At 53.1% G+C, this 24,302-nt stretch overlaps 5 protein-coding genes across 5 annotated transcripts; 3 read left to right on the top strand and 2 right to left on the bottom strand.

Annotated features, from left to right (window-relative positions):
- Positions 1-1,481: 1,481 nt before the first annotated feature.
- On the top strand, positions 1,482-2,796 carry ENH_00063580 (hypothetical protein, conserved; the record flags this gene model as incomplete). Its single annotated transcript, XM_013582108.1, has 3 exons — positions 1,482-1,498; positions 1,701-1,850; positions 2,559-2,796. 3 exons carry the CDS (start codon positions 1,482-1,484, stop codon positions 2,794-2,796), a joined length of 405 nt encoding a protein of 134 aa, XP_013437562.1.
- Positions 2,797-4,265: 1,469 nt separating this feature from the next.
- ENH_00063570 (hypothetical protein, conserved) lies at positions 4,266-9,521 on the bottom strand (the record flags this gene model as incomplete). The annotated part of the gene is made up of 4 exons (XM_013582107.1): positions 4,266-4,472; positions 5,465-5,664; positions 8,013-8,601; positions 8,829-9,521. 4 exons carry the CDS (start codon positions 9,519-9,521, stop codon positions 4,266-4,268), a joined length of 1,689 nt encoding a protein of 562 aa, XP_013437561.1.
- A 1,703-nt stretch (positions 9,522-11,224) lies between these two features.
- On the top strand, positions 11,225-14,389 carry ENH_00063560 (hypothetical protein, conserved; the record flags this gene model as incomplete). Its single annotated transcript, XM_013582106.1, is given in 7 exon segments — positions 11,225-11,359; positions 11,371-11,445; positions 11,759-11,949; positions 12,042-12,172; positions 12,423-13,188; positions 13,372-13,585; positions 13,997-14,389. The coding sequence occupies 7 exon segments, from the start codon at positions 11,225-11,227 to the stop codon at positions 14,387-14,389; spliced, it is 1,905 nt and encodes a 634-aa protein (XP_013437560.1).
- A 743-nt stretch (positions 14,390-15,132) lies between these two features.
- ENH_00063550 (adenosylhomocysteinase, putative) lies at positions 15,133-16,815 on the bottom strand (the record flags this gene model as incomplete). Its single annotated transcript, XM_013582105.1, has 2 exons — positions 15,133-16,256; positions 16,473-16,815. The coding sequence occupies 2 exons, from the start codon at positions 16,813-16,815 to the stop codon at positions 15,133-15,135; spliced, it is 1,467 nt and encodes a 488-aa protein (XP_013437559.1).
- Positions 16,816-17,382: 567 nt separating this feature from the next.
- Positions 17,383-23,003, top strand: ENH_00063540 (hypothetical protein, conserved; the record flags this gene model as incomplete). The annotated part of the gene is made up of 10 exons (XM_013582104.1): positions 17,383-17,681; positions 18,032-18,095; positions 18,248-18,325; positions 19,258-19,348; positions 19,516-19,565; positions 19,833-19,946; positions 20,183-20,334; positions 20,735-20,859; positions 21,302-21,527; positions 22,427-23,003. 10 exons carry the CDS (start codon positions 17,383-17,385, stop codon positions 23,001-23,003), a joined length of 1,776 nt encoding a protein of 591 aa, XP_013437558.1.
- Between the last annotated feature and the right edge of the window lie 1,299 nt (positions 23,004-24,302).

Raw genomic sequence — 24,302 nt, 5'->3', positions numbered from 1 at the left:
ATGTATGCCATTTGAGGTGTTATTCTGTGGTTGCTATGTGCGCTCCAGCTCGGCATCATTCGTTGAAACGGCAATACTTGGTGCAGTACTATCAGCCGCAGATACTGCGGCAGCAGCAGCAGTGAGCTCCCTTGCTGCAGCAGGCGCCTGTGCAGATTATGCCGTCGATCAAAGCATGGTGAGAAGCATAGGTGACACCAGCAGTTTCAGCAACAGCTGCCACAATCTGTCGCTGAGAGCCAAGAGTATCAGCAGCAGCAGGAGTGCAATGAGCGAGCTGCGCACTCCCGCAGATTGATGCTGTGCTGCCGCGGCCGTTAATGCTGGAGTTAAGAGGAAATACATCAGAAAATTTGCCACAGACATTCCAGCTTGCACACGTTGTGGGGCTTTCTGATCTTTACTGTATGGCAGATTCCGTTGCTAAAGGACTGCGCAAATGACCAGGGCCGCTGCTACTGTTACTGCTGGTTGTCCGGCTGCTTCCCCCGCTTCGCTGTAGCTATAATCCAGCAGCGAAAATCTTCTCTACTGCCGTTGCTCTTTCTGCTACTGCGAGTGCATTCGTGCATTCGGCGTGGCAGCAAAAGCCGCTGAGCAGTACAAAACTGAGTGTGCTGTCAAGTGATGCAGCCAGTGATGATCAGGCTGTCTTAGATGCCTAAAAGCAAGTGCTCGGCAGATTGTAGAGCTGTAATGCAGGGACTTTAGCACTAGTTCTGGGTGTAAGCGCTCAAGACGACGGCGGTAACTAGCCGAGTGGACATGTGCGACTACTGTTGCGCAAATGTCTCGTGTACTCTGTGGGTCTTTCCAGGCCAGCCCGTCACTTTTCTTGTATTCTCTTTCGCACAAGCGCATTTGCCGAGTACGATATGGCGCTGTTCAGGCGGTGCATCACCTATGCAGCATTGTAGCTGTTGGCGGTAAGCCCAGTGATGTTTCAGTGCAACAGCAGATCGTTTTCTGTAGAATATGCACTTCTATTCACTGCGGTAGACGAGCTTATTTTGCTGTCATCGCTCTCAGGTTGCTGCTACTTCAGCACGCCTGCTGCCCTCATCCAACGCCCACGCCGATCTGTCAGATAACTACGGCGTTGTTAAGCACTAACTCTAGGTCAACAAGCCCTAAGGCTCGAATAAGAAAATATTCTTAAAGCATTTTGGCTTTTCGTATTAGTGCTGAGAATCCGCGTTCGTGTGTTCTGGGGGCCCCTTGGGGCCCCGTAATGGACCCACCAAGCCCCTCAGGGCTCTCTTGCTGGGGCTTTTTGTACAATCTGCTCAATCTGTACTTGAAGCTTTAGTATTCTATTAACTAACTTGAAATTACACGCAATTGTTTTTCAAATCGCTAGCAAGGCGGCGCCTGTAGCCTCTGCCTGCCGTGACGAGTCGGCGTAGTTCGGCGGCCGGTGGGGCTGCAACTCATCCCTTGTTTCATTTCCGCGCTTGTTTTTGTAGAGTTATTTCTTCAAAATGTCCACAAGTACGGGGTAAGAAGAAAGCATCAGCTCACTAGCTGATTGTCCGCTGGTCCCGCGGAGCAGGAGAGTCAGAAGAGCCCTAGGCAAGATCCTGAGAAGTCGAATACTGCGAACTTGGCTGGCTGCTGCTGCTACTTGCTGCTTCTGTTGAAATTCTCTTACAGGCTGGCTGCTGCTGCTACTTGCTGCTTCTGTTGAAATTCTCTTACAGGCTCGGCTTTGCCAGCGTCATTTTGCTGCTGGACGTGCCACAGCTGCCGGCCATCTTTGCAGCAAACGTGTGCAGAGCCTTCCGCACTGCAGCAAATGAGCTGAAGAGCATTACTGCGAGGGACATTATTTATCCTAACAACAGGAGTAAGTGAGGAGCAAAGATAGTCAGTAAATGCGGCAGCAGCACAAGCATCCACCGCAGAGGCAGCGGCAGCAACTGCAGCAGTAAGTGAAGAGGCAGCAGCAGCAACTGCTGCTGCCGCCTCATCTTCAGCAAACCAGATTTCGTTAGATAAGACGAAGTCAAATCCAGATCTACTCTCATTCCGGGGTTAGGGTTTCGGGCTGTGCGCCTGGCGGAGAGGGTTTAGGTTTTAGGGTTTAGGGTTTGGCGTGTGCACTCAGTAAACCCTCAAGACGCAAACATAAACCGTATGGGCCGACGAAGGGCGTATAATCATGGTAAGGCTTTCCGCGCATGCTTATGCTTACAGGTGTTGTCTCTAGGGTTTAGGGTTTAGGGTTTATGTGCACGAGCTGCTTTATGTTTCTTCTTTTTGCTATTTTTGCTTGCGTGGCAGTTGCCTGCGTTGGCTTCTGTCTTCGCCGCTTTTCTGTGCCTCGCCGGCCTTCTTTCTTAATTGCAATTTTATTTAATTTTTGTTTCATTTCTTTTCTTTCCTGCGTTTTCTACCCCCTCCGCAGACCCCTGGATGTTTGGCCAGAAGTTTTAGCCTCTGCAGCTGGGCGCCCCATAGGGTACATTTATAAGACCCTAAAGGTCCTGTTTTTGCTCCTTTGGGGCCCCCTGGGGGGCCCCTGCAGCTTCTGCCTTGCTCTTGGGGCTGCGCTGTAGGGGTGTTCTTCGCAAACAGCTGCCGAAGCAGCAACAGCAGCTGCTGCTGGAGCAGCAGCAGCAGCTGCTGGAGCAGCTACAGCAGCTTATGAAGCAGCAGCAACAGCAGCCTCTGGAGCAGCAGCAGCTGCTGCTGCGGGAGCAGCAGCTGCAGCAACGCATCTATAAAGAGTTTCGAAACAAAAACTACATTCCTCTTTTTCGTCTTTTAGAAGATTCCCCCGAACGAAAGGCCTGATGGTCACTTACGAGTTAATCCAGTTCAGTGGATTCGACTTATTTCCCAGTTTAAGGTTTAAATTGCAAAAATACTTGGAAGAAAGTACATTAAATAGTGTCAGTGACGACAGACATGACATGGGGCCCCAGGAGGCCCACAGAGGAGCCACGGAAGCCCCAAAAGGTCCATTAAGAAGCTTTGGGGGGCCCCGGGCCCCTCCGTAGCTGCATGCAGCTTTAGGCTTTTCTGCAGGGCTCTAGAGGGGGTTAGCAGCAGCAGCAAGCTGTAGCTGCTAACTGAGTGTCCCGTATTCCTCTTAGAAATTGGCCTAAAGAAGGCGAGAGGCCGCCACTATTTGCTGCTTCCTCGTTGGTTTCTGAATTGAATTCATTTTGTGCTTCATACCTCTTCGCTCGACGGCAAAACGAAGTAAAACTGCGGGAGCATGCAGCCCCAAAACGAGCCGCCTCCGGCCCCCGCCAGCAACAGCTGCTGCTGCTGCTGCTAAGCAGCAGCAGCAGCAGCAGCAGCGGGTGCGGCTACACGCAGCGACCGCGCTCGCTGCAGGAAGTGAAGACAGGGGAAAACAGCAAACAGAGTCTGAGGGAACTACGGAGCAGCAGCAGCAGGACTGGTGCTGCAGCACCGACGGCAGCTCCAAACAAAGTAGATGAAAGAATTCAGAAACGAGTAGATAACAAGTTCAGGAGAGAAGATAACGAGACAAAGAAACACGTGAATAGCAAGTTCAGCAATCTTCTTGGCAGTTGCGCCGGCTTTGTTCGGCGGAAACGGCAATTAGTCGAGAAGCAAAAGCAAGCAAAGACTCCGCAGGAGCTGCTGCAGAGGAGTGTGTGGGGAAAAGCCCGGAAGTCTGGCAAAAAACAGCGACATTCTGCAGAGAAGAAGAGCAAATTGGGCCGCCTCAAGAGGGGGCCCCTCGGGGCCCCTTGGGCCGCCTCAAGAGGGGGCCCCTCGGGGCCCCTTGGGCCGCCTCAAGAGGGGGCCCCCTGGGCCCCTTGGGCCACCTCAAGAGAGGATCCCTCGGGGCCCCTTGGGCCGCCTCAAGAGGGAGCCCTTTAAGTCCCCTTGAGCCGCCTCATGGGGAGGCCCCTCGGGGCCCTTGGGCCACCTCAAAAGGGGGCCCCCCGGGGCCGCTTGGGACCCCTCAGGAGCAGGCTCCCCCGGGCCCCTTGGGCCGCATCAAAAGGGGGCCCCTCGGGGACCCTTCGGCCGACTCAAGAGGAGGCGCTCCGGGGCCCCCCGGGCCGCCTCAAGAGGGGGCCCCCCGGGGCCCCTTGGGCCGCCTCAAGAGGGGCCCCCCCGGGGCCGCTTGGGCTCTTCAAGAGCCCAAGGGGCCCCCCGGGGCCCCTTGGGCCGCCTCAAGAGGGGGCCCCCCTGGGCCCCTTGGGCCGCCTCAAGAGGGGGCCCCCCTGGGCCCCTTGGGCCGCCTCAAGAGGGGGCCCCCCTGGGCCCCTTGGGCCGCCTCAAGAGGGGGCCCCCCGGGGCCCCTGGTCGGCCGCCCGCCGCTGGTGCCGCGTCCACAGGCAGCGCCAGGCCCGCTCTATCTCGTAGCAGCGGCACTGGGGCTGACAGACGTGGCCGCAGCCGGGGTAGGCGCAGGGGAAGCTGGTGGCATTTCGGTAGCCGTAGAAAACCCCGAAGTAGCCCTCAGACAGAAGCCCTGGCCGCGTCTACAAGCAACACGCGCACTCGGCTTCAGGACTTTTACTCGCACCTCCAAATTCTAAATTTTAAAGTGCTTTTGCCCCGAAGTTAGCATTTTTAATCAGTGAAATGCGCCAGTTTGCACAATCCACACCACCCACAGACGCACACATTTCGACAGCTCCTACGCGGTACACACAGGACCGCCAGCAGCCCTCAATCGCAGTCAGCCACGCCAGCAGCAAGCAGCAGCAGCAGCAGCAGCAGCAGCAGCAGCAGCAGCAGTAACAATGGGAGGCAGCGCCACCAAGCAGCAGGAGCCGCAGCTTCGCAGGGAGACTCCGGCGGCTGCGTCTTCGCGTGTAGGCGAAAGCAAACAGACCCCACAGCCACCAGACCAGTGCAGCCAAGCCCAGCCTTTTGCCGCTGAGCCCACCCGCAGCACCAGCAGCACAAATTGCTGCTGCTGCTGCTGCTGCTGTGGGTGGAGCAGCGGGCGCAGCAGGCGCCGGATCAGGGGGGTGTTGAGAAAAAACAACATAAGGGAAATAAATAAATGCGCGCCAAAGCAGCCCCAATAGACTCATTAACACAGAGATAGACAGGAACCTGTTTAGGGGAGCAGCTCGTTTGGACTTTGGCGCTGAGACCCAACAAGTGTTGGAAAAATAGCGAAAAGAAGACCCGAAAAGATGATTCAAAAGTGAGAAAGAGGATTGAAAAGTGCTGCTTAGACCTCCCGGCTGCCGGCGACTGCACGGCCGAGCAGCCGGCCTTGCGGTGTCTGTACACTTGACAAGCAGCGTCACGACTCCCCGCCCTCCCCCCGGTGTCTGCCCTAACAATAATTATTATTAAATTAAAGCCCTTATCGTCTAATAGGTTAGGACATCTTTTTTCAGGAAGAAAGTGAGGATTCAGCTCCGCGGGCGCACCGCGCTGCGCGCGCGGGCAGCTGGAGTGTACGTACAGCGCAGGGGCAGTGCGGGGCGCGCGGTGTCTGTACACCGCAACTCACCACAATGCAGGGCAGCTCGGAGTCGACTTGTTCGAAAAAGCCTTTGCAGTGGCGGGCGCAGTAGTGGTTGGCGTAGATGGCGAAGACGTCGGCCAGCAGCTCCGAGGCCAAGTACCTGTGGGCCTGCAGCTGCAGACTGTAGGGCACATTTTGCCGGGCCAAAGTGAAGGCCGGGCTAAGGTGTTCCCGCGGCTCCAGCCCTAATAAAAAGCCCCCCACACACGCAGGCCAGCCCCGGCGCATGCAGCAGCAAGCCCCAAGCCTCCAGCTGCGCCCAGCCAGAAGCAGCAAACCAGTCACGCTGCTGCTGCTGCTGCTGCTGCTGCTGCTGCTGTGGCCCCGCTGCTTGCGGCTTTTGCTGCTTTAACAGGCTACTCCCCTTGCTGGCTCGGCTCCCTCTCTAGCTGCAACTCTTTTCCTCTTTATCTCTTTTTCTTCTTTCTGCCTTTTTCTCTGTCTCTTCTTGCTGCCATTTTTTTCTATTTCCTCTCTTCTACTTCCTTTTCTTTATCTCCTTTTCTCTCTCTTTTATTCCATCTTTCCTCTATCTCCTCTTCTTCATCTCCTTTTCTGTCTCCTTTTTTCCGTCTTTTTTCGCTGTCTCCTTTTCTCTATCTCTCTTTCTCTGCCTCTTCTTCTGTCTCCTTTTCTCTGTTTCAATTGCTGTTAGTGTCTCTTACTCTGCTTTGTCTCATTTTCTGTTTTTTTTCTGTTTTACTTCATCTCATTATATCTTTCTTTTCAATTCCATTCTTTCCTTTTTTACCCATCTATCCCCTTACCTCATTATTTCTTTCTTTCTTTAACTCTTTTTAATCTCATTTCTCTTTTATCTCATTATCTTTCTTTGATTCCATCCTTTCCTTTAATCTTCTTCATCTCCTCATTTCTCTCTTTAATCCCATTACCCCATTTATCTCATTGTTCTTCTCTCTTTAACCCAATTATACTTTTTTCAGTCTTTTTGTTATTTCTCGCTCTTTAATTCCATTATTCCTTTTTCATTTGTTTTTCATTTATATAATTATTTCTCGTCCTTTAGTGCCATAATTTCCTTTTCATTTACATCAGTATTCCCCCTTTTCTAATCCCACAATTCCTTTATCATTTATATCACCATTTCTTTCTTAAATCCCAAAATTCCTTCATATTTATATAATTATTTATCTCTCTTAAATCCCACAACTCCTTTTTCATTTGAATCTCATTTGAGTAATTATTCCCCCTTCATAAATCCCCAAATTCCCTTATCATTAACTTAATTATTTTCTACTTATATCCCACAGTTCCTTTACCATTTATGCAATGATTTATCTTTCTTAAATATCAAAACTCGCTTGTCATTTACATAACTATTTCTTTCTTTAATCTTAAGATCCCTTTATCGTATATACCTCATTGATATAATTATTTATCTTTCTTAAATCGTAAAACTCCTTTATCATCTACTAAATTGCTTATCTGTCTAAAGTCTTAAAACTCCCTTATAACTAACTAAATTATTTATCTTTCTAAAGCCCCAAACTCCCTTTTCATTTATACAATTATTTATCTTTCTTAATCGCAAACTCCCTTTTCACTTATACAATTATTTATCTTTGCTAACCCCGAAATTCCCTTGTTATTTGTTTGATTATTTGTCTCTCTGAAATGTTAAAACTTCTTATCGCCAATATAACTTATTTCCTTCTAAAACCTCAAAAATCCATATCATTTACTAAATTATTTGACTTTCTTAATCCCAAAAATCCCTTACAATTTACTAAATTGTTTACCTATCTAAAATCTTAGAACTACTTTTTCATTTATACAATTATTTATCTTTCTTAAAACGACCATTCCCTTACCATACATACAATTATTCATCTTTCTAAAACCTTAAAACTCCTTTATAATTCATTACATTACATTACATTACATTACTTAGCCATTTATCTTCCTTAATCCTAAAACTCCTTTTTCATTTATACAACTACTCGTCTTTCTTAATCCCAGAACTCCTTGATGACTTACTAAATTAATCATCCTTCTAAAACCTGGAAGCTCCCTATAATTTATTAAATTAATTATCTCTTTAAAGTACTAAAACTCCTTATAATTTTTAAAATTAATTATCTCTTTAAAGTCTTAAAACTCCTCACAGTTTATTAAATTAATTATCTGTTAAAAGCCTTGCAACTCCTTACAATTTGCTAATTCAATTATCTTTTTGAACTCTGAAAACTTTATATAATTCAATAATTCAATTATCCCTTTTGAACTCTGAAACCTTTGTATAATTCACTGAATGAATTATCCATTTTAACTCTGGAAACTCCTTATAATTTGCTAAACCAATTATCTTTTTAAACTCTGAAACCTTTACGTAATTCACTGATTAAATTATTCCTTTAAACTCTGGAACCTTTACATAAATCACTAATCAAATTATCTTTTTAAACTGAAAAGTGCACTTGCTGAATTGTTTCTGCGCATGCATGCATGCATGCATGCATGCATGCACGCATGCATGCATGCATGCATGCATGCGCATGCAGTGTTCCTGTACCAGCGTTTTCTTTGGGGGCCATGAGGGCCCCCCACTCTTCGTCGCTGAGGGCCCCCGACTTTGCAGATCCCAAAAAGTTGAAAGGAGATAAAACTGCATCTCCTCGAAAGCAGAGAACTCGGAAGCAGCTTGTCGCGCTGCAGCTGCAGACGCCTCTCCGCGTGCCTGCTGCTGCTGCTGCTGCTGCTGCGGCGCTGCTGGTGGTGGTGCTGTTGCTGCTGCTGCTGCTGGCGGGCATCGCGGGGCAGCTGTCCGGGGCCTCGCAGTCGGCTGCAGCAGCAGCAGCAGCTGCTGCTGCTGCTGCGGGGGGCAGATCGTGCTGCTGCGAGCCGGGGGCGGCCTCGAGCTTCATCCTGCAGCGCTTGGCCTGCTGCCGCTTCTGCTGCTGCTGCTTCTCCTCTTGCTGCTGCTGCTGCAGCAGCAGCAGCAGCCGCTGCTCCGCCCCCCAGTTCGCCTCCGCATGCATGCAGCAGCAACTCACCACTGCCTTCTTCAAATAAAGCCCCATTCCCACTCCTGGAGTTGGCTCTTTCCTTACCTCCAGGCTTTCCCGCAGCACAGCAGAGTCGCTCGAGGTCCACGCCAGCTTCTGCAGCAGCAGCAGCAGCAGCAGCAGCAACAGCAGCAGCAAACGGCGCCTCCACAAAGAGAGCCGCAGCAGCTGCTGCAGCAGCTGCTGCAGCTGCTGCCGCACCTGCTGCTGCAGCTGCTGCACCATTTGAAATCCACCCATGTGTGGTTGCTGGGGCGTTCAACTTAGAGGCTAGGGTTTAGGGTTTAGACGCTAGGGTTTAGGGTTTAGGGTTTAGGGTTTACCTCAGCCAGCACTTTGCACTGCAGCACATGCTGGCGGGTCCACTCTACAGTCATTACTAAAGGGGCCCCGCTGCCCCTGCAGCGCCTCCTGGGGTTTCTGCGGCATTTGCTGCTGCTTGCTGCTGCTTCTTTGTCTCCTTCTTCAAGAGAATTGTCTCCTGCTGCTTCTTCAGCCTTCTCTGCTTCGCTTGCTGCTGCTGCTGCTGCTGCTGCTGCTGCTGCTGCTGCAGCGCCGCGCTTGCGGCGCTGCCCAGCTTGCAGCGGGCCAGGAGATCCCTCGCTGTGAATTCCTGGGGCGTCTCGGTGCTGCTGCTGCTGGCTGTCTGCAGCAGCAGCAGCTGCTGCAGGAGCAGCAGCAGCGCATTCGGCGGCAGCAGCAGCAGCAGCAGAAGCAGCAGTCGTCGCTCCTGAAGCACCCGACGCCTCCGTGTCCGCTGAGGCTGAATCATATTCATCTGCTGCTGCTGCTGCTGCTGCTGCTGCGGCTGCTGCAGCCGTTGCTTCTGGCGCTCCTTCTGGCCCCGCCACCGCTGCCTTTTCTTCGTTGCCAGGTGCTGCTGCTGCTGCTGCTGCTGCTGCTGAAGCATTTGCTGCTGATCTCGTCATATGATCGCAACATGCTGCAGACTCTCTACGGGGGGCCCCAGCAGGGGCCCCCGGGGGCCCCTCAGGAGAGGGTTCAGCTGCACCCATTGCAGCAAATAAGAGCTGCTGCTTCCAGCCCCTTTTGCTTTTGCTGCTAATGTAAGCTGTTGTGATTATCAGCAGCAAAACGTGCTGCAGCTGCCAGGATCCATCAGCAGTCTTGAGCTGCGTCTCCAAGCTCCTGAGGCTGCTGCTCTTGCTGCTGCTGCTGGCCTAGAAGCTGCCGCTGCTGCTGCTGCTGCCGCCACATATGGAATTGCTGCTGCTGCTGCTGTAGACGCTGCTTTTGCAGCTGCTGCAGCTGCTGCAGCTGCCTGTCGCGCCCCGCTTCCTGTTGTTTTGCTGAGGATGCCGCTAGCTAGCAGGTAGATCAGCAGCAGCTCCCAGTCTGCTCCGGCTGCTCTCGCTGGCGCAGCAGCAGCAGCAGCAGCAGCAGCTGCTGCTGCTGCAGCTGCTTGTGCCTCTGCTGCCGTCAACCAAACTGCCGCTGCCGCTATTGCGGCGCTGCTTGCTGCTCGTCGCCGTGTTTAATGAGCTCTAAATGCATGCCAAAGAAAGTTAAGAAAGACTTGCACAGCAGAGGCTACTTTAAAAAGACAGGAAGCTTCTTCTAAGGCGCGCTGGGGGGCCAACTGCAGCTGTTGCTGCTGGTCGGCTGCTGCTGCTCCACTGAGGCCAGCAGCTAGCGATGGAACAATGAAGCAACAAGGAATCAGAAGGCGATTTAAGGCAAAAAAGCAGCAAAAAATAACGCTAAGTCCACACTTAAGCCAGGAAGGCAGCCCGGGGCAAGTCCTCGTTCAAGTATAAACACCCCTGCCGAACGCATGCAGCCCCGAAACAATGCACAGAAACCAGCAACTAACAAATAATCTTTAAAACGCTATTATGCACCTCTAAAGTGGCAGAACTGCTCCTGCTGCTGTTCAAACACTGCAATCTACTGCAGCAGCAGCAGCAGCAGCAGTAGCAGGCTGCGCGGCGGCAGCGGCTGCGCCGACAGCGCGCGGCATAGTCTTTTGTCTCGGGACAATAACTCATTTTAGACATTTTTATTGCATTAATTCAAAAATATTAATTATCAACAAATTGGATTTGTTTCCATTCTTTTTTCCTGCCTCTTCCGCGGGCGCAAATTGCCCACGACGGCATAGCAGCGCTGCAGCTGCTGCTGCCTTGTTCCTGCGAGCTCGGGCGTGAGACCCCCTTTTAGTTTGTTGCAGCAGCAGCAGCAGCCAGTGCCACAGCAGCAGCAGGCAGGTAGAAGTCAGCAGCAGCAGCAGCAGCGGCAGCAACACCTGCAGCAACAGCAGCAGAACGCTGCCGGCGGCGGCAGGCCTCGTGCGGCCAGCAGCAGCACACCGCCAGCAGAACAGCAGCAGCAGCAGCAGCAGCAGCAGCAGCGGCGGCCAGCGCTGCTAATGAAAAACAATGGGGGCCCACCACAAAGCGGGGGGCCCCGGGGGGCCCCCTTCTGGCCTGAAGAGGCCTCAGGGGGAATGGCCGCAGCTGCAGACAGAAGAACTTCTGGCTGACCTTCAGTGCCTGGTGGCTGCGGGGGGGGGCCCCCTGGGGGCCCCCTCAGGGTCCCAGGGGGACAGTTTAGAGCAGCAGCAGCAGCAGCAGCTGCGCCTGATAGAGACAGTTGGGGCAGAAACGGAGGGGCAGCACTCTGCTGCTGTTGCTGCTGCTTCTGCGCTTTTCCAGTGCGAGCGGCAGCGGCAGCAAGTGCTGCAGCAGGTCCGAGCTGCATGCAGCCCCCGTCTCCCCTTAGCAGCAGCCGCCACAGCAGCAGCAGCAGCAGCAGCAGAAGCAGAAGCAGCAAAAGCCAGCCAGACAGCAGCAGCAGCAGCAGCAGCAGCACCAACAGCAGCTGCTGCTGTCCTGTGTGCTGCAGATCTTAACAGCGTGTCTCGAGTGCGAGCTGCTTCGCCTGAACCTCTTGGCTGCTTGTGCGTCCGTACACCCTAAGGTGTGTTTCTCATTAACACTAACAGGCTGCTGCTGCTGCTGCTGCTGCTGCTGCTTTGAGTGTGCTGCAGCTGCTGCTGCTGTTGCTCTCCTGCACCTTCTGTTGCCTTTGCGGCTGCTGCTCCGGCTGCTGCGGCTGCTCCTGTTGTTGCTGCTGGCACTTCGCTATCTGCTGCTGCTGCTGCTGCTGCTGTTGCTGCTGATAATGATGACGTTGGCTCCGCTGCAGCAGCAACTGCTGCAGCAGTTGCTGCAGCGTATCAGCAACGGCAAAGTGATGGTGTTAGTGCTGCGGATTCTCTGCGCTGCTGCAGCGCCAGCTGAATATATGGTCGCGAGCCGCTGAAAAGCAACTACAGCAACAGCAGCAGCAGCAGCAGCAGCAGCAGCAGCTGCTGCAGCAGCAGCTGGAAGAAGCCCTCAGCAGCAGCATTTGCATAGGCGCTGCTGCTGGTGTTTCGCCGTCGCTGCAGCCGTCAGCAGCACAGAGTCTGGAAGCCTATTGGTGGGTTTGGCTTTTCCTTTAAGTGCCTCCTTTTTGCGTGCCTTACAACGCTGCTGCTGCTGCTGCTGCTGCTGCTGCTGCTGCTGCTGCAGGGAGCGGCTGCAGGCAATGCCTGTTGTCTTTGAGACTTTGGGCCCCTGCGATTTTTCTCCTCTTGACATAAAACAAATTGAAAAGGACTTCACCAGAGAAACAGTAAAAATAAACCAACGCGCATGCAAGGGTAACACTGCAGCCGGCTGCTGCTGCTGCTGCTGCTGCTGCTGCTGCTGCTGCTGCTCCCATTGCTGCTGCTGCCGCCGCTGCTGCCGTTGTTGCTGCCGTGGGCACTCCTAATAAAGCGTCGGCTTCTGCTGCCGCGTTTGCGATGCAGCAGCAGCAGCAGCAGCCGAGTTGTGGAGCCACGAGCAGCAAGGGCCTGCTCTCATTGCTGCTGTCTGTTGCTGCTGCTGCTGCTGATATTGCTGCTGCAGGTGCTGATGGACTGCAGGAGCTCCTGACCGCCATTTGCAGGGGACTAAGAGAAACAGAGAGAGCTGCAGCAGCAGCAGCAGAAGCAGGACTGACAACCGCAGCAGCGGCAGCAGCAGCAGCAGCAGCAGGCCCACCTTCGTGGGGCCTTCCCAAAACAGTGGAGGCCCTCATTTCCCTGAAACTTCTTCCCCCAGATATCTGTGGCGGCAGCCGCAGCAAGAGAATCAGCAGCAGCAGCAGCAGCAGCAGCGAGGAAGCAGGGGCTGCAGCAGAAGCTGCAGAGGGCGTTGCTGCTGAAGACTTGTGGAATGTGTGGGCAGCAGCAGCAAGAGTTTGCTGCGCGCTGCAGCTGCTCGCAGTCTCCTCCCGCACCCACGGCGGCGGCGTTTCCTTTGCTGCAGCAATGAAGGCCTTCGCCTGTCCCTCCTTATCTTTGCTGCTGCGCCCTGACAACCGCGCTCCCCAGCAGCAGCAGCAGCAGCAGCAGCAGCAGCAGCAGCAGCAAGGGGAGCAGCAGCAGCAGCAGCAGGGGGAGCAGCAGCAGCTGCCGCAGCAGGTACAGCAGAACGAAGAAGCTCCTAACGCGACAGATATAGTGCTTAGCTGCTGCGTGCAGCAGCGGCGTCTCGAGCAGGCGCTGCAGCAGGGGCAGCAGCAGCAGCAGCAGCAGCAGCAACAAAGGCAGCAGCAGCAGATACCGACGACGGAACCGCTGATAGAGGGGGGCCCTCTGCTGGCAGCAGTCCATTCGGCTACTCCATTCGGGTTTGTCTAACTGCTGCTGCTGCTGGGCGTGCTGAATCTGCTGCTACGGTGGCGACGGGCTGCTGCTGCTGCTGCTGTTTCTTGCTGCAGCTTATCTGCTGCTGCTTCTGCTGCTGCTACTGCTGCGAGGGTAGGGCGAGCCTCAGACGTAGAAGTATGCAGCTTTTGTGTGAATTGTTGCAGGCTGCTTCTACCTGACCACTACGCCGCCCCTCTTGACCAAGAGCAGCAGCAGCAGCAGCAGCAGCAACAGCAGCAGCAGCAACAACAACAGGGGCTCTCGGAGCTTCTTGGAAGTGTTAAAGTTGCTGCGCACTTTTTTGCGACCTTTCGCAGCGTTCTGCTGCTGCAGCCTACCGCTGAATTGCTGCAGGTTGATGAGGATTTGGCCCACCAAGTAAACGATTTTAGCTGCTGCTGCTGCTGTAGCTGCTGCTGCTAGCATATGTATTGCTGCTGCTGCTGTTGCTACTGCTACTGCATCTTTTGCTACCACTACTGCTGCTTGTTGCCGCTGCTGCTGGCTTTGCTGCTGCTTTGCCGCTGTCTTTCTGCTTCGGCTCCCCAGTGTTTAGCAGCAGCAACAGCAGGAGCAGCAGCAGCAGCAGCAGCAGCAGCAGCAGTCTGCGTCCCATTAGCTCAACAGGTCCTGCAGCAATTAGCTGCGAGCACCCCTAGCGTCTGGCAGCTGCAAGTCTCATTTAAATACTTAAATAAAGTTGAAATAAAATTAAAACAAAATAAACAAAAAGCTCCAAATCAGTTTGAACTCATTATCTTGTTGAAGTGCATGCTGCTGCTGCCTCAGGTGCTGTCAAGAGCAGCAGCAGCAGCTCTTATTGCTCCCGTTTTGCTGCAAGAAATTCAGCAGGAGTTCACTGCGAACTCTTCCCCCCCACAGATGCCACCGGAAGGGGCCCCTAGTGTCGATGGGGGCCCCCCTGGTGCCCCCCTTGGGGCCCCTATGGGGGCCCCCCTGGGGGCCCCCAGGGGGCCCCCCAAGGGGGCCCCCAGGGGCCTCTTGTGGCTGCCGGCGCGGCTGTCGCAGCAGTGGGTGCTGGTGAGCAGCAGCAGCAGCAGCGGGGTGTCTGTACAGTCCAGAGGGGCGGGAGAAGCAGCAAAAGTGGAAGTAGAAGCCAATAAAGAAGCAGCAATAAGAGCCCCTCAAGAAGCAGCAGTGGGGTGTGGGGAATTTGCATAAATTGAAGCTGCTGCTGGCTCACTGGCTGCAGCTGAATGCTTCTTGTTGGCAGCAGCAGCAGCAGCTGCAGCTGTTGCAGCTGCTGCCAATAAGTTGAACTTGGTTGTGCAACGCAAGCTCCTTAAACCTAACAAAACCCTAAACCCTAATTGGGAGAGTTCGGCACTCTGGCTGCAGCGCCCCCAAACAGTTCCCTCCGGCTGACTGCTAGTCTTGAAGCAACTCAGTGCAGCAGCAGCAGCAGCAGCAGCAGCAGCAGCAGTAGGAAAGACATTAAGCATAAAGCGCGTGCAGCTGTATAAACAGTTGCTTGTTGGTGGCCTGCAGCGGCTCGCTAGCTGGCTGGGCTCAGCTGCAGGCAGCTAGCTAGGCAGCTGGCAGCTAGCTAGTGCAGCCGCAGGCAGCTAGCCAGCTAGCTACTGCGCTAGCTGGCCAGCAGCAGCAGCAAAGCCGGCGGGGCCAAAAATAAATTTGTCTTGGGGCCGTTTTTAAAGAACGGCAAAAGTAAAGATATAATGGAGCAGCTGTCTGCGCAGGCAGCTGCATAATAACCAATTAAACCAAACAAGAAACTCCGCAAACTTCGACAAGTAAACAATTCAAGAAACGCAGCAGCAGCCCGGCCTCCCGGCGCCTCTCCACGTACACAAACAGCTGCCACTCGCCCGCAACAGCCGCTGCTGCTGCTGCTGCTGCTGCAGCAGCAGCAGCTGCTGCTGCTGCAGCTGCTGCAGCAGCAGCAGCTAGTACCTGTAGTCGTCGGACTTGAAGGGCCCGTCGGGGCTGACTCCGAGGTACTTGGCTTGTTCTTGCGAAAGGCGGGTGAGTTTGGCGCCGAGGGCGGGGAGGTGGAGAGCAGCGACTTTCTCGTCGAGGTGCTTGGGGAGTCTGTACACCTGGTTGGAGTAGCTCTTGGCAGCCGCTGCCTCCCACAAAGCCACCTGGGCGAGGACTTGGTTAGAAAACGAACAAGACATGACGAAGGAGGGGTGGCCAGTGGCGCAGCCGAGGTTCATGAGTCTGCCTTCTGCGAGAAGAATGACAGCGTGGCCGTCTGGGAAGATGTACCTGTCGACTTGGGGTTTGATGTTTTCGCAGCGGATGCCTGGGGTGGCTTTGAGGCCCCTGACATCAATTTCGTTGTCAAAATGGCCAATATTTCCAATAATTGCGTTGTTTTTCATCTTTTGCATGTGCTTTTGCAAAATAATGTCTTTGTTTCCCGTGGCGCTCACGAACAAGTCCGCCTCCCCCACCACCGCCTCCAGCGGCGCCACCGCGAAACCCTCCATGGCCGCTTGCAAAGCACAAATTGGATCTATTTCCGAAATTATAACTCTGCAGCCTTGGCCGCGAAGTGCTGCAGCACAGCCCTTGCCCACGTCGCCGTAGCCACAGACCACTGCCAGCTTCCCGCCCAGCATCACGTCGGTGGCTCTCATGATTGCGTCGGGCAAAGAGTGTCTGCAGCCGTAAATATTATCAAATTTGCTTTTTGTGACGCAATCGTTCACATTTATTGCGGGAAACAGCAGCAGTTTTGCTGCAGCGCGCTGCAGCAGCCGCAGCACGCCCGTGGTGGTTTCTTCGCTGACTCCGCGCACGCCCGCGGCCAGCTGCCGCCACTTCCGCGGCGCGGCCGCCACGCTCCGCCGCAGCAGCTGCTGCACTGCTGCTGCTTCCTCGTCTGCTGCAGCAGCAACTTCCGGCAGCAAACCCGAAGACTCGTAAACCTCCTCTGCATGCACTCCTTCGTGAATCAACAGAGTTATATCCCCCCCGTCGTCCACCAGCAAGTCAGGGCCCGCGCAGTCCGGCCAAGTCAGTGCCTGCTCCGAGCACCACCAGTACTCCTCCACCGTTTCACCTGCAGCAGCAGCAGCAGCAGCAGCAGCAGCAGCGAATCAGCAGCAGCAGCAGCAGCAGCAGCAGCTGCAGCAGCAAGCAGCGCAACAGTGCGGACTTCTCGCCGCCTGCCCGGCGCCCTGAGTGTGCAGCGCAAGTGGGCGGCTAGCCAGCCAGCCAGCCAGCCAGCTAGCCAGCTAGCCAGCTAGCCAGGGGGGGGCGCGGCGCAGCAACTAACCTTTCCAGGCGAAGACCGTGGCCGAACCCGCAGCAGCTATTGCTGCTGCTGCGTGGTCCTGAGTGCTGAAAATGTTGCAGGAGCACCAGCGGACTGTGGCGCCCAAGTGGGTGAGGGTTTCAATGAGCACAGCTGTCTGTACAGTCATGTGCAGCGAGCCAGTGATGCGGACTCCCTGCAGCGGCTTGCGGGGCCCCAGCTCTGCTCGGAGGGCCATAAGTCCGGGCATTTCTGCTTCTGCAAGTTGAATTTCCTTGCGGCCGAAGGCAGCAAGCGTCAGGTCCTTCACCTTGCTGCTGCTGCTGCTGCTGCTGCTGCTCGGGGGGGGGTTCGAGGGCGCCATTTTCTGCGCGGAGACCGCCGGTGTCAGCCAAAATGTCCTTCAAAAACTTTATTCAACTTGTCTTTGCAGTTTTTGTTGTTTAAAATAACAAACTGAGCGGCCCAGACAGCAAACCAACGCCAGCCAGCGATGCCCCACGTGACAGCCACGCCGCAGGGAGGGAGAGAGCTCACCAGTGCAGCCCGTCGGCCCTGCCGCCCTCTCTTTCCCCGTTTTCGCCCCACAATAGCTCAAATTTAATTCCATTTAATGGTACTTTTTATTTGCTTTTAATTGCACACAATTTGCCAGCAAAAAACCCGCAAAAAGGACCTCTTCCGCCCCCCCAGCCTCGCCGCCGCCAGGGGCCCCGAGGCCTTCCTGTGGGGCCGACAGCTAACTGGCAGGAGGCCCCTTAAACCCAATTATAGCGCCTTTATACATCAAAATAATCAATTTTTTGAATATATTTGCATTTTGGGGCCCCTGAGACCCTCTTGGGGCTTAAACTGGGCCTTCTGGGGCCTCCTACGGCAGCAAGCCAGGTCACTTCGATAGCCACGGGGGCCCCCGCAAACAGACAAGCAAATGGGTAGGGGAGGGGCCCCCAAAAGATGCAGGGAAGCTTTGGCTCAGCCTGAAGAGCCAGAGGCCTCACTAGGGGCCCCCAGAAGGAGGCGGAAAGAGTCCAAAAATCGGGGCCTGGGGGCCCCCGAGGGTCAGGGGGCCCCCGAGGGTTTGGGGGCCCCCGAGGGTTCGGGGGCCCCCGAAGGTCTGGAGGCTCCCGAGGGTTTGGGGGCCCCCGAGGGTTTGGGGGCCCCCGAGGGTTTGGGAAACCCCGAAGGCCGGGGGGCCCCACAAAGAGCTGCAGGCGGCGGGGCATGCGAGTGAGTTTGACTATTGCCGCGTTGCTTGCCCATTCCTAAAGGCCTAAACCCTAAACCCTAAACCCTAAACCCTAGAGTCGACTCCCACGAGGGTTGCTGTGGCCCTGAAAGGGCCTTCTTATTTTGTCACCGAGTGCTGCTGATTGCGCATGTCTTTGTCTTCTTTTTTTAATTAATTTGTTTTTTTCGCAATTAAATAAATCCATTTTATTCAAATTCAACTAATTAATTAATCCACTGCGCCTCCTGCCAAGGGCCTTTCGCTGCATGCGCCCGCCGCATGCATGCATGCATGCATGCATGCATAAACACATGCATGCATGCATGCATTTTTGGGGCTTTTTCTGCAGCGCAGACACAGATGAGTGGGTTCCCAACGAAGCCTTTGAGCAGTCCCTCGAATTCATCCCCAAAGTAAGTTCTAAAGGGCCCCCCAAGAGCTGCTGGGGGACAGGGGGGCCCCCCAAACCCTAATATTGCTGCTGCAAGTTTCAGAAAAAGCAAAAAAACCCTAAAGGGTTTCTTTGTCTTATTAGGGGGCCCCTGTGCTGCTGCTGCCTCTGCAGCAAATACCCTTTGAGGGGGCCCCCCGCGTCTCGACCCTCAGCGTGGCTTTGCCGGCCTCTATAGTGGCCAATGCACAAGTAAGCAAAAAGAAAAAAATGAAAATAAAAGGCCGAGCCTTATGCGGGGTCCCACGGCCTTCAGGTGTACGTACAGACACCTGGGCGGGGCTCTTGGCTTTCTTTGTTTTGTTTTCCTCTCCGTCTTTTCGAGCAAATTGGTCCTTTCTTTTCTCTTTTTATTGCAAATTGGTCCTTTCTTTTCTCTTTTTATTGTTATTTTTTATTATTTTCTACCAAATTTGCATGCATGCAAAGAAAGGACAAGAAGGTTGCATGCACTTAAGACCCACTTTCTTTGCTTTTACCCTTCTTGCTCCTAGGGTTTGTGTCTTTTCCCTTTTCCTCTTTTCCTTCATTTTTATCCTTTTGCTTTTGCATATCTTTATCGATTTTATTCTTTTAAATTTGCTTCTTTTCGTTCACTCAATTTTTTTGCCTTACCTGTCTTCGTTTATTTTCATTTCCTACTTTTCTTTGTCCCTAATATCATCTTTTCTATTCTTTATTAATAATTTATTTTTCAGTTTCATCCCTTTGCATTGCCTGTCTTTGCCCATTTCTATTTATTTTTCCATTTCGCTTTTCCCCCAATTGCATCTTTTTAGTTCTTCATTTATTATTCGCTTGTAGCTTCTGATTTGACCCCGAGGTAATTGCAAGGATGCACGGATTTCCGTGCAGAGTTGTTTCTGTTTTTCGTGCTCTCTGCTGCATGCATTGGCCCTAGTTCTTAAAATTTTAGCCAAATGAAAAACTCTTAAATTGAAATAGATTTCTTTCTTGCTGCTGAGGTGTACGTACACCTGCCTGGCTCTGCGTCACCGGCTCTCTGCTGCCATCTGCTTTCCGTACACTCCCTATTTTTATCTTTTTGTTTCGTCAAGATGCTCTGTGCCCGGGGCTTCGGGGTTTAGGGTTTAGGGTTTAGGGTTTAGGGTTTGGTGTTTCAGTCTGCAGAGCTGAGGGCCGCCTTGGTGGGCTGCATTGCCAGGTCTTTGACAGTGATGGGTGTTGATGAAGTTGTTGTCTATGAAGACTGTGGTAAGCCTGCAGCAGCAATCCTCTTCAAGGGGCCCCCAAAGCTTTGGGGGCCCCCAGGGCCTTCCTATAGCGCGATTTGGCTTTCTAAGTTGCTTTTTTGATTGTACATGCAGCTTAGGGTTTAGGGTTTAGGGTTTAGGGTTTAGGGTTTAGGGTTTGGTGTGCAGCGTCTGCAATAGACCCATCAACGGGTCGCTCTCCCTCTTTGGACTTCTTTGTTCGCAATCTACAATATTTAGAAACTCCCCAATTCCTTAGAAAACGCCTTTTCAAGCTGCACCCAGGCAAGCACTGCAGCACAGCCAGGGGGCCCCCAAGGCTACTGCTAGGCCGCGGGGGCGCGCAGGGGCCCTGCGGGGGCCCCCCAAGGCTACTGCTAGGCCATGGGGGCCCCCCAGGGGCCCTTCGGGGGCCCCCAAGGCTACCGCTAAACCAAGGGGGGGCCCCAGGGGCCCTGCGGGGGCCTTCCCAAGGCTACTGCTAGGCTACGGGGGGCCCCCAGGGGCCTTGCGGGGGCCCCCATGCTTCTCCAGAGCCCCAAGGGCCCCTTAGGCACCTGCTAGGGGGCCCCATCCCGGGGCCTCTCCGGGCCCTGAGAGTGAAAAAGAGGGGTTGGATTGAATAGCATTTTTTTTCTCTTTTTGTCTTTTTGTCTTCCTTTGAATTGTCAGTTTTGCCGAGTTCGTTGTTGGCGTGGCTGCCTCTGGCGTTTATATCTGTTCATGAGTGTGTGTTTGCTGCTGCTGTGGGTTGCGTGTGCTGCTGCGGCGTGGTCTTCGCGAAACCCTAAACCCTAAACCCTAAACCCTAGACCTGAAGCACGCGGGCCTGCAAAACCCCCTGGACGCGCCGCACCACCTGCGCCGCGATGAATGGCTTCCTTATAGAGAAGGTGTTTCTTTAGAAAAGTCCCAAGGGGGGACCCTTGTGGATTGTGGCCTTCTTTTTCCTGTTGCATGTCAGCAGCAAATCCCCGCGGGCACAAGGTCAGCAGCGCGGGCCACGGAGCACCCCGGGGTCCCCCAGGGCAAATTAGGGTTTAGGGTTTAGGGTTTAGGGTTTAGCGCTGCGGGTTCAGAATTAGGGTTTAGGGTTTGGGGGTAAAGGTCAATGTTGCTCTGGCCGGGGCTTACGCGGCGAGGGTTTCTTCCCTGATTTTCATGATTTGCCGCGTAGCTGTCTAGGGTTTAGGGTTTAGGGTTTAGGGTTTAGGGTTTAGGGTTTAGGGTTTGTGTTCCACGGTGGCTTTGCGTTTGCTTCTTTCTGCGAGCTGCTGGGACTCGTGCCTTTTGCATAGCGCTGCACAGCAAGGCTGAGGGTTAGGCCCAGGGGCCTCGGGTTTAGGGTTTAGGGTTTAGGGTTTAGGGTTTAGGGTTTGTGCTGCAGGGTGACGCTGCGGCTGCACCCCTCGCTGCGCACTGCTGGCGACTTGAACCGGCTGCTGCCGTCTCAGCGCAAATTGGTGTTGCGGGGAGAAGCAGTTTCTCCTCAAGAGCCTCCGACTCTGGCAGGTAAATAATTTTCATTTAATTTCAATTAATTTTAAAAATAAAAAACAATTCAAATATTTCATTTTGGCAACTTGGGGGGAAGCAGCTGCTGGCGGCAAGCAGCCACCTGCTGGACTTGCCGCTGCGGTGTGCGCAGTGGCTGCTGCTGGTATCGCTGCTGCTGCTCCTGCTGCTGTTTTTGCTGCTGCTGCTGCTGCTGCTGCTGCTGCACCCTCTGCTGCTGCGAAGCCCCTCTGCGTATTTCTGTAGCAAGAGTGAATTGTGGCTGCTTCTGCCGCCACAGCAGCAGCAGCAGCAGCAGCAGCAGCATTAGTAGCATTAGTAGCTTCTACAGCAGCAGCACTAGCGCCCGCTGCAGCTGCTACAGCAAGAGCAGCAGCAACAGCAGCAGCAACAGCAGCAGCAGCAGCAGCAGTCCATCTGCATGCGTGCTGCGCCCCAGGGCTGTACTGGGGCTATCAAGTTCGCGCTGCGAGTTCTCTGCGGGAGGTGTTTAGAGGCCACAATCTGAGCAGCAGCAAAAAGAGCAGCAAAAGTCAAGAAGCAAATAATAAAAATAAAGACAAAGACCTCAAGAGAGAAGGGCTTTATGACTGCATTGTGGGAACTTCTGAAAGGGGAGTCCCGCTGCAGCAAGCAGCCATCAGCATGCAGCACGGCAGCTACAGGTACAGTGCAGCAGCCACTGCAGCAGCAGCAGCAGCAGCAGCAGCAGCAGCGCGGGACTCTACGTTGCTGCTGCTGCTGCCCGGACCCACAACAAACTAATGCTATTTGCTGAATTAAAGAGAAAGAAATAGAAAAAATAATAAATCGGGATTTCGAATAGTGCCGTTTGCACTCACATTTGTACCCAATATAATATATATTATTATCTGTAGATTATACATTTTGTATGAACTATATTAATTTTTATTTTCATACTAAAATAGTTAAATACTTATAAAACACTTTTAATATATATAATAAATATTATTTCGGAGTCTAAACATCCCCATAGTTAAAGCGGGGGCCCCTGTGCATTCTATAAGTGATGAATGAATATTAAATAAATAAATAAATAAGAATTATTAAATAAGTAATTAAATGTTATAAAGGAGCAATCAAATAACATCGGTGGAATATGCCCAAGGCAGCAGCAGAAGCAGCAATAAACGAATGTGGCTGCTGCAGCAAGTATATGTTTGCTGCAGCAACAGTTGCTGCAGCAACTGCACGCATTTATATGAATGCATTTAAATGCATTTAAAAACAAAAATTTATATTTTTACTTGCTCCATTTATGCTTCTTTCCTTATGCATAAACCATTTTACTTTTAAATATAAATACATTTCTGTGCATATGTGGATTAGATATTAATTTGCATTTATATTGTCTAGATGTGACAATTCATTTAAATAGAGCGACCTATAAAATGCATATAAGTTGTATATATAAAGCTGTGAAAAAGGAGCTGCTGCTGCTCAAGTTGCTGCTGCTGCTGCAGTTGTTCTTGCTGTTGCTGCTGCAGCAGCTGCAGCAGCAAACCTTCACTATGTGCGCATTTCTTGTGTCTTTTTGCTGCAGCCATTTGCTGCTGGTCTTCGGGGGCCTCAGCGGCTTAGAGGCAGTTCTAAGGGACCCCCAAAGTGGCATAGCAGCAGCAGCAGCTCGTGCTGCAGTTGGCTTCTGTGCTGCTGAGGGGCCCCCCTGCCCTGCTGGGGGGCCCCCCTCCTCGGACCTGCGGCGGGCCTGCAGGGCCCTGGGGCGCCAGGGGGCCCCCGGGGGCCCCCTGGGGCCCCTCAAAGAGGGTACTGATGCAGCAGTACCCCCTGAATGCCTTTTTGATTCTTATGTTAATACTTGTCCCCTTCAGTCTTCGCGAACTATAAGAACTGAAGAGGCGCTGCTGCTAACGCTTGCTGCGCTGCGGCACACAGGGGTGCATTCAAGGGGGCCCCCTACACAGCAGCAGCAGCAGCAGCAGCAGCAGCAGGAGGAGGAGGAGCAGCAGCAGCAGCAGCAGCAGCAGCAGCAGCAGGAGGAGCAGCAGCAGCAGCAGCAGCAGCAGCAGAAAAAGCGAAGACCCCACTTGCCTCCCCTCTTGGCAGTCATGGAGGAAGTCGAAAGACAAAAAGTGGGTGCACATATGAAAGAGAAGTAGCCTCAGCAGCAGCAGACGTAGCAGCAGCAGCAGCAGCAGCAGCAGATGCTGCGGCTGCTGCTGCAGTTTTGGGTCTTCTTCGCCCAGTGCTCTGCTGCTGCTGAGAGGCGAAGGCGAATTTGCCAGCAGCACTTGACTCCAAATGGATTTATTTAAAGTACTTGAAGACACACTGAGTGTTGCAGCAGCAAAAAAGAAAAGTCAAAATAGAAGAAATAAAATGAAAGAAGCTGCAGCAGCCAAAAGCAGCAAAAGGAGAACAGCAGCAGCAGCACGGGAGGTGTACAGACACCCTAGGGGCCCCAGACAGCGGCTAGAAGCAGCTGCAGCAAAAGCCTTTAAGGCCAAAACAATAAAAGTTGTGAGCAGCAAAAGACTCTGTTGAAAATAAAATGAAACAGAGTTGAGTGTATGGCGGTGTCTGCTGCGGAGCTGGGGTGTACGTACACCTCGAGCTTCCGGGAGTCGCAGCAGCTTCTCTTTGCCTCTGAAATTAATTCAAAAGTTTTGCTGCAGCAGCTCAGTTTATTTCCTTTTGCTGCTGCCGAGTTGTCTCGAGAGAGCTAAACCCTAGCTAGCGAGCGCCGTGCGCAAACCCTAAACCCTAGAAAAACCCTAAACCCTAGCAGCCAGTGGCTCGGTGAAAAGCCAAATGCAGCTAATTGGGCTAATAGAGTTTAAAGGGGTTAAGAGAAAGAACTTGCAGCAAACAAGCAGCAGCAGCTGTGTAGCACTTCGCCCGAAAATGCGGCTGAGACAAACAGAAACCCCCGAAGGGGCCCTCCTGCGCAGCAATTTCGCGCTAAAATGTGCCAATAATTCTCAAATTAATATTTAAATCAAATAAATATTCCTTTTTAAAACAAAAGAGGCTCCAGATGGCACACACAGACGCCGCTGCTGCTGCTGAGGGGGGCAGGGGGCCCTCGCGGCACTCCAGGGGCCCCCTGGTCTCGGCTTAAACAGCAGCAAATTTCGCTTCTTTTTGCGTTGACAAAATGTATTTTTAAATACTTTATTATTTCCTTTTAATAAATTAACTGACAGGGGCCCTGGGGCCCGCAGCAGGCATAGAGAAGACAGGGGGGGAAGCTCCCGAACGCAACGCCGCAATCGATTGCGGTGTAGGTGTATATCCACTTTGAATTCCAACTGGGTGTTTATTTTTAGTTTTCCACTTCATTTATTTTTATTTCTTTTTTCGTGAGGCTCCCCAGCAGCCCCCTAACGCAGAGCAGCAGATCTTGAATCGACGCAGGCCAGCAGGAGCTCGCTGCCTCTCGCTGTTTTTATTTGTGT

Source organism: Eimeria necatrix, genomic scaffold (assembly GCF_000499385.1).
Source record: "Eimeria necatrix Houghton genomic scaffold, Enh_scaff56, whole genome shotgun sequence".
Taxonomy (NCBI): Eukaryota; Apicomplexa; class Conoidasida; order Eucoccidiorida; family Eimeriidae; genus Eimeria; species Eimeria necatrix.
Note: the sequence above shows the minus strand (reverse complement) of the source record. Positions and strands in the feature narration are given on the sequence as shown.